Genomic DNA, 9,249 nt, shown 5'->3' on the forward strand with positions numbered 1-9,249 from the left:
CATGGGGGTATTTTTTACTCGTAAATATGGCAATTAAGGTAATTGAAATTCTTAACAAAATGCAAATAGTTTGTTTTGAAAAGTACATTAGACATTGCGGTAAAGCTTATATTACTAACGCACATATCAATACCTGTATTTAATAACTCTGTAATTCACTTAGCGATATAAGGTTGCACTAATCTTTCAAATCAAATCTATGTCATTCTGTCGGAAAAAATGCACGTGTTCATTTTTGTTTTGTTCTCGGCTTATATAAGAATCAATCATATATTTTAAAAAGCTAACAGCTGAAGAATCAGCTGAACTAGGGGTGCGATAGCTTTAAATTAAATGTATTGTAAAGTTTATCATTTTTCATTTTGATATAATACGAGTATCAAGCAAAATCCAAATATCACAACTTAATTACTGAAATCAGACATACACATGGTATTTCAAACATTTCAGTCCTTTGTAGAAACAGTCTGTCGAACAATTTTAAAACGTTTGACAGAATAAATACAGTTGTATTCATACCAATTTATTTCCTTTATTCTGTTGTATTTGTCAATTAGTTACTGAAAGACCCTGTCAAAATAAAAAAGCGGTGAAACGGGACTTAACTAAGTTATTATGAATATTGATATATGAATTTTAACGTAGTTTTCTCCCTTACATTAAAGATGCAATCTTTCTCCCAAATATGAATTTCCACAATTAATAACATTGTTTTAAAGCTGCACTCTCACAGATATACTGTTTTCTCAACTTGTTTTATTGTTTGTCTTGGAAAGAGCAAAATTTTGCGTAAATATCTGCAAACCAACGATAAAAAAATTGCTGACAAAAGATCAGCTCGCAGACTTTCATATATCCGTTAGAAAATTAATAGTTTAAGGCCTAAACTAACGGTTTACGAAAAATGCATAAAACATCAAATTTTGTACTTAAATATAAAAACCTGCCATCAAATGTTTTGTCAGCAGTCTTATATAACTGGTTTCCATGCATTTTCGCAAAAGTTGGCTCGTTCCAAGACAAAAAATTAAAAGTTGTCAAAACGTTCAATCTGTGCCCGGAGAGTGCAGCTTTAATATTCCTAAAGGAATTAATATATGTAGAAAACAATGGTTCTTATGAAGGATACCGAGTTTGACTTAAAAGAAAATAGCTTAAAACACGGTATTTCTATCTTATGAGTAGACAACAGTAAATCTTTTAGCATTCGCCAACCATTTAATAATTTTGCGTTTTTTGCTATTTAATACACGGTTACAGTCGTGTTATCAGTAAAATTTCCATAAATGCATTATTTAGTAAGTAGTTAAAGGTTTATCAGTCAAAATTGTTGTTTGTTATATATGTGTGTGTATGTATTGATTTTGAATAAGATAAGAGTGTCACTTTAAATTAATTGGAATCAACGCGTTTCTTTTTTTGCATTTTAATGTTTACAGTCCTCTTTTTTAAACTTTTCCATTAGGCCTAAAAAAATAAATTGTGTGGTTCGGGTTTCGCCGTCCCTACTTTTTTTTTTTTTAGGTGCGACTTGCGAAAAAAACACTCCAGAACGTCGGGAGTTTAAGCTCATAAACCCAAGATGAGTTTCGAAGATGTAGAGATAACGTTTTTGTTCGAGCCGGGATCTGTATCCGAGATTGACATGTCAAGATCCGACAAGGGGCCATGGACCCGTTTTTATGAAGAACAGCTGTACGATATTCCTGTCATACAATTTATAAAGAAAGTAAAAAAAAAATCCCGACCTACCCTACCTATTCTTGGGGACCATGTTACCCGAACCACACAATTTATTTGTTTAGGCCTAAACCGCATTATTTGGTTTTTACTTCATTATTCTATTGATTGATGTACACACTCACACACTATATGTGCCATAACGGCTTGTCATTGAATCATCAAAACGATTGATTGCGGATATCAGGTATCTATGATTGATTATATTTTCCTTTGTTTTTTTCTTTCTTTTCTTCGTCGATTCCGTCAAAGTTGATCAAAGTGTCTTTTATTCAAAGACATTGAAAGCTGACCGGATATCGTTGCTATAGCTTGTTGCCACAAGTGCCGCTGTTGTTGCCGCTGTTTTTGTCGTCAGCGATGGAGTCAGTACTGTAGGTAAATTTGTGCACGATTGATAAAATGACCCATTTGTGTCGCTCTTGCAAACACAATTGTCATGAAACCCCCCTGATGAACTAGTTCGTGTTGGAATCTGACATGATATGTACAAGTTTTGTTGAGTAAGTTTAATGAATTTGAACCATGTGACATCTGATACGGTTTATAGTGTAGTCCAACCTGCAACGTTACTGTTCATCCTCATAAGCGAAAAGGTATCAAGCAAGACGCCCAAAGGCGACACGCTGACCTCCAGTGCAGCTTCATCGAACATTATAATAACATATTATATTTGATCGTTCAACTATATACATATTGTAACGTTATTTAAAGCTGCTGATCGAAGATTTTTCGCTCCGCGTGTAGATAAAAGAAACCAGAAGCGCCAGCAGAATGATCGATTGATTTTCCTGTATGTATATAAGAGTGCTAAGTTGTGATGGCCAAAGGTTAACTGATTTCTTGGATACTATAATAGTGTAAAATTGTGATGTTCAAAGGTTTACTAGTTTGCGGATTACTTGTTTCTTTTTTATGAAACATACTGGATAATATATACTTGTAGATATAACTAATGACTCTGACATCTGTTTGCCTTGAGGGTTCAACCCAACTGATTTTGTGCAAATACATATATAGTTAGCTACAACGTGCATGTAGGACAGACACTTGCCGTGTGGGAACAGGGAATACACTAGATGGTAGTTCATAGTCAATCATCCAAATATAAAGGTATATATGTTCAATTTTTAACATTTTTAAATTTGTTACGCATAAAATAAAGCGTGAGGAGAGTATAACTATATCCGTAATAATTATCATATGTTTTTATGCAATATATAGTCGTAAATGCATACATGGATTGTTTCTAAATAACATTATAATTTAACGTAATTTAGTTTAATATAACAATAAGTTTCTAATATATTGATATTTTGAGAGGTGAATAATAATTTGATAAAGGTTTTCACATTTGGTTGTACATAATAAATCTTAACTATGTATGTTATATAGAATATACATTCAAGAACAAATGAGTATACATGTGGGATATACGTATATACATGTGGAATAAGTATGTACATGTGGGATATAAGTATATAAATGTGTGGTATATACATGTGGGATATATACATGTGGGATATAAGTATATAAATGTGTGGTATATACATACAGGATCATCATGACGAACTGTTCCAACGAATTCCCCAGCACCGAGGACTACTATCCAGGTATGTACTTCTCGTTTACTTCATGTTTACAGGAGAAATGTCATACATTACAAAATAGTGTTTACTGTAATGCAATTAGTTTCTCATGGTTATTAATGTTTTTTTCATAATGTGGTTTCGGCTATAATACTTAAATGCATACAATTAAGAGATAATTCAATTAATACATATTTAAGTATTTATCTCATTATTACCTTAGAGGGCCATGTTTGTCTTGACCTATTTATATTATGAACTTCGGCGATGAATGTTGTACCTATATACTAATGTTTGACGTTACGTAAACCAATTTTCTTAATAAATCACAAAAATTAAGACAGGTTTTCCACAACATTCATATCAACGGAGATCCACAATCATCGGACGGTTTTAATAAATGAAGTTTTATGGTAGTTTTGTGGAGGAGGCTTACTTTTATCACGCCGTTTAAGCTCTCATTAGGTTTATGTTAACCCCTGTCACAATAGGGTCGCGTTCCCACGCGACCAAGAACAATCCAGCACGCCGACCAGCGCGCAGTGGAATCGCAAGCATCGCCACGGTAACGCAGTGGCATCGCCAAGTGAACGCGGTGAGGTCGCACAGTATGCTGAGCGACGGCGCACACTTTAAGCATGCCCAAAACAAGCGCCGTCGCTCGGCGTTCCGGTGAGAGCGCAGTTGGTTCGCCGTGAGGTCGCCTTAGCAGCGCAGTAAGGTTTCCTAAGATCACACAATGCGTCTTAACCGCGCTTATTCGGCGCGTCTACGCGTCTAACAAGGAGTTTTATTTTTATGATTGCGGCATGTACGTGAAGTTAGCGGCCTAGCGGCCTAGCGGCGTGAAGTTAGCGGCCTAGCGGCCTAGCGGCGTGAAGTTAGCGGCCTAGCGGCGTGAAGTTAGCGGCCTAGCGGCCTAGCGGCGTGAAGTTGGCGGCCTAGCGGCCTAGCGGCCTTGAAATAGCTAACTGCTTTATCGACGCTTTTGAAAAAAACTGTTGATAATCGCTAATAGCTTCAAAGTGTTAATTTGTGCATACAAACAGTTAATATGTCATTATTTTAGAAGAAAATGCATGTTTACATGGTTTGAAATAGGAAAGCATTTAAGGCCGCTAGGCCGCCAGGCCGCTAACTTCACGCCGCTAGGCCGCTAGGCCGCTGAAGTTCTCGATCGACTTTTTTGAAAAAAATGAAAAACGCTTTAGAGTGATAATTTGTGCATATGAACAGTAAATATATCATTGATTAAGAAGATCAGGCATGTTTAATGCTTTGAATTAGCTGACTGCTTAATCGACTTTTTGGGAAAAAAAATATGTTGATTATCGCTTATAGCTTCAAAGTGTTAATTTGTGCATTCAAACAGTTAATATGTCATTGTTTTAGAAGAAAATGCATGTATACATGGTTTGAAATAGGAAACCATTTTAGGCCACTAGGCCGCCAGGCCGCTAACTTCACGCCGCTAGGCCGCTAGGCCGCTGAAGTTCTCGATCGACTTTTTTGAAAAAAATGAAAAACGCTTTAGAGTGATAATTTGTGCATATGAACAGTAAATATATCATTGATTAAGAAGATCAGGCATGTTTAATGCTTTGAATTAGCTGACTGCTTAATCGACTTTTTGGGGAAAAAAATATGTTGATTATCGCTTATAGCTTCAAAGTGTTAATTTGTGCATTCAAACAGTTAATATGTCATTGTTTTAGAAGAAAATGCATGTATACATGGTTTGAAATAGGAAACCATTTTAAGCCACTAGGCCGCCAGGCCGCTAACATCACGCCGCTATGCCGCTAGGCCGCTGAAGTGCTCGATCGACTTTTTTTTTTAAAGTTGAAAAACGCTTCAGAGTGATAATTTGTGCATATAAACAGTAAATATATCATTGATTAAGAAGATCAGGCATGTTAAATGCTTTGAAATAGCTGACTGCTTAATCGACTTTTTGGAAAAAATATGTTGATTATCGCTTATAGCTTCAAAGTGTTAATTTGTGCATTCAAACAGTTAATATGTCATTGTTTTAGAAGAAAATGCATGTATACATGGTTTGAAATAGGATATCATTTTAGGCCGCTAGGCCGCCAGGCCGCTAACTTCACGCCGCTAGGCCGCTAGGCCGCTGAAGTGCTCGATCGACTTTTTTTGGGGAAAAAATGAAAAACGCTTCAGAGTGATAATTTGTGCATAAAAACAGTAAATACATCATTGTTTTAGAAGAACAGGCATGTTTAATGCTTTGAATTAGCTGACTGCTTTATCGACGTTTTTTGGAAAAAAACTGTTGATAATCGCTTCAATGTGTTAATTTGTGCATAAAAACAGTTAAAATGTCATTGTTTTAGAAGAAAATGCATGTATACATGCTTTGAAATGGGATTCAATTTAGGCCGCTAGGCCGCTAATTTCACGCCGCTATGCCGCTAGGTCGCTGAAGTGCTTGATCGACTTTTTTGAAAAAAAGTTGAAAAACGCTTCAGAGTGATATTTTGTGCATAAAACAGTTAATTTAAAATTGTTTTAGAATAAAAGGTAAAGAAAAATATTCTGAATAGATAATAATTTAAGGCCGCTATGTAACTATATGAATAAAAAATCTTGATTTATCATTGTTTAAAAAAAAACGCATTAACAATTGCTTGGAAATAGAAAAAATAATTAGGCCCCCAGGCCGCTAGGCCGCTAGGCCGCTAGGCCGCCAACTTCACGCCGCTAGGCCGCCAGGCCGCTAACTTCACGCCGCTAGGCCGCTAACTTCACGCCGCTAGACCGCTAGGCCGCTAACTTCACGCCGCTAGGCCGCTAGGCAGCTAATTTCACGTACATGATTGCGGCGCTCTAACAACTTTTGTACGGAGCCACCACGGGAATCTTTGAGAACCCAATGCGCTTCTACCTTGTTGATCGGCGTTTGTATGACTCTCAGTCAACCCAACATAATAGCATAAAGGAAAAGATATATGCAAAAAAAACGTTAAGTTTATCATGACTGATGTGCAACAGCAAGCGGGGCTATCGCTTGCCTATATGCAGGTCCAGCAGATCCCGGATGACGAGACGCTGTGGATCTCATTCTGCCTTCTTCACATCTCTTTTGGCGGACATGGTCTCAAATGTTCGTGAGCATTTCGAAGAATGGAGAATTGATGGAGATATCGTTTTCATAGGTAGTGCAAAACAACACGCCGTATAAATGTCAAGGTCGCCGTGAGAACACCGTGACATCGTCACCCTCATGAAAAAAAAAATATCCTGCGGTTCACGGCACTCTACCGTGCAATCACAGTGGTCTGACAAGGGCTTAATTACATAGCGTCGATCGATATGACAATTAAACGCCAAAAATTGAAATATACTGTATCCCGCTGGTTCAAAAATTATTCATACATTATATACTTTTATAAAAATGTTATCGTAACGTAGACCAGAACCGTGCGTATCTTAGAGCCCGATTTATGCTGCACTACGACAAAATTATCCAGTGCAGGGACCGATCATTTATGAGATAGTCGTATGACTAGTTTTTCCTGGTTAATGTCTCATTCCAGTTCTAGTCCGGAGCTGGGTGTCAATGATGCTGATGGCGCTAGCGTGCGTGCTCACCGTCGGAAGTATAATCATCTTTATCGAGTCGCTGCTCTACGTTATAAGGGTCAATAAGGGTCACAGCGAGAAAGTGGTCAAGGTCGGCACCATCCTTGGCCTGCATCCGGTACGCTGGACAAACTTAATCGTTACTACTCGGCCATCGCCAGCTAGCTCGTAAAATCCAATTTCGGAATAAGTTTCTTCTGTATAACTTATATATCACTTAAAGATGCACTCTTACTCCCAAATAAGATTGACCACAATTAGTAATATTGTTTCTATATTCCTAAAAGGATGAATAAATGTCGAATACAATGGTTATTATGAAGGATATTGAGTTTTATTTGAAAGAAATCTTCATAAAACACGGTATTTCTATCCCATGAGACAATAGTAGACCACAGTAAATATTTTAGCATTCACCAATCATTTAATATTTTGGCGCTTTCTGCTATTAAATACACGGTTACAATCTTCTTAGTATTAATTAAATATTTAGCATAAATGCTTTATTTAGTAGTTAAAGATTTATCAGTCAATATTGAAGTTTGTTATACATGTGTCAATATTGATGTTTGTTATACATGTGTCAATATTGAAGTTTGTTATACATGTGTCAATATTGATGTTTGTTATACATGTGTCAATATTGAAGTTTGTTATACATGTGTCAATATTGAAGTTTGTTATACATGTGTCAATATTGATGTTTGTTATACATGTGTCAATATTGATGTTTGTTATACATGTGTCAATATTGATGTTTGTTATACATGTGTCAATATTGATGTTTGTTATACATGTGTCAATATTGATGTTTGTTATACATGTGTCAATATTGATGTTTGTTATACATGTGTCAATATTGATGTTTGTTATACATGTGTCAATATTGATGTTTGTTATACATGTGTCAATATTGATGTTTGTTATACATGTGTCAATATTGATGTTTGTTATCCATGTGTCTGTATTGATGTTTGTTATCCATGTGTCTGTATTGATGTTTGTTATCCATGTGTCTGTATTGATTTTGAATAAGAGTGCCACTTTAAGATTCGGGTCGGTATGTGTAATTGAGAAAAGATAACATCCGTGATGTGCAATTAAATGACCACACACATGTCTTAAAACCGTTTTGTTCAAGGTCTTCTGACGTCCGAATGAGACGTTATTCGGATGTTTTCGCAGATTCAGTCATATTCTTTAATTCAGGTGACAACAGCATGTGCCATGTTGGCGCTCTTGGTGCCCAAAAGCTCCCTTCTCGTGGACCTCGTCGCCGCTTGGTATGTAAACTTTTTATAAACTGTTTATAGATGCACCCTCACAGATATACCGCTTCAACGTCTTTTTTTTTGCTTTAATATCTGCAAACCAGTAATAAAAGATTGCTGACAAAAGATTAGATCGCAGATTTTCATATTTCCGTTCCAAAATTAATGTTTTATGGCTGAAACCGTTACTACCGGTTTAAAAAACCCCATAAAACATCATTTTTTTTTAATAAAATATAAAATATGTGATCTATTTTTGTAAGCAGTCCTATTTAACTGCTTTCCATGGTTATTCGTAAAAATTGGCTGGTTCCAAGACAATAATAAAAAAGTTGTCAAAAAGTTCAATCTTTGAGCGAGAGACTGTCATAGTAAGTCAACCTATTGACAGGGCCACAATGATGTTGTTTTTTAAATCATTAGACATTATAATGGCACTTGGTGCAACATTAAAACAAACGAAAATAACACAATAAAATAGGTTCTATTTGTGAAAAGGATATATAAAATTTAACTGTACATGTATATGTATATTTAGAACATAACTATTTCATTTAAAAGTGTAACGAATTTTATCATTGATCACTTTGCATCTAAATAAGCATCTGACGCAGACCCCCCTCTCCCCGTTCACTGCAGCTACCTGTCCGTGTGTTTCTACATGTTCGTGTCACTGGTGATCGAGGTATATTTCGGCGGCAATCTCGTGAAGGCCCTAAACGGCACAAAGGTGAAGACTGCTGTGCCGCCCTGCTGTTGTTGTTGCTGTTGCATACTCAAACCTAGGATTCTCACGAAGTAAGTTGTAAAAGCCCGCAATCCAACCACGCTCGGCTATTTTGTAAAATAGGCCCTATTTCCGGACTAATACGGAAATTACCTAACATTCGAAACTCTTCGGCCATTTTTATCGAAAACAACCTCGGTTGTGTGCCGGTAAATCAGTAGAAGCAGTCCGTATTTATTTGAATTACATGTATATCATTAATACAATTTAGTGTTTGAGCTTGTATTTCTTGATCTAAGTTTAAATTGATTGCCAGTGA

At 36.3% G+C, this 9,249-nt stretch overlaps 1 protein-coding gene across 1 annotated transcript in view; it reads left to right on the forward strand.

Moving 5' to 3' along the window:
• Positions 1-2,641: 2,641 nt before the first annotated feature.
• The window catches only part of LOC128207576 (organic solute transporter subunit alpha-like), a 12,352-nt gene continuing 5,744 nt past the window's right edge, over positions 2,642-9,249 (forward strand). Inside the window, exons 1-5 of the mRNA XM_052910604.1 lie at positions 2,642-2,853; positions 3,298-3,353; positions 6,887-7,050; positions 8,142-8,215; positions 8,843-9,001. Of these exons, the coding sequence (XP_052766564.1) occupies positions 3,305-3,353; positions 6,887-7,050; positions 8,142-8,215; positions 8,843-9,001 (446 nt within the window). The 5' untranslated portion in view covers positions 2,642-2,853; positions 3,298-3,304. The remainder of the gene's footprint in view (positions 2,854-3,297; positions 3,354-6,886; positions 7,051-8,141; positions 8,216-8,842; positions 9,002-9,249) is intronic.

Source organism: Mya arenaria, chromosome 11, assembly GCF_026914265.1.
Source record: "Mya arenaria isolate MELC-2E11 chromosome 11, ASM2691426v1".
Lineage (NCBI taxonomy): Eukaryota > Metazoa > Mollusca > Bivalvia > Myida > Myidae > Mya > Mya arenaria.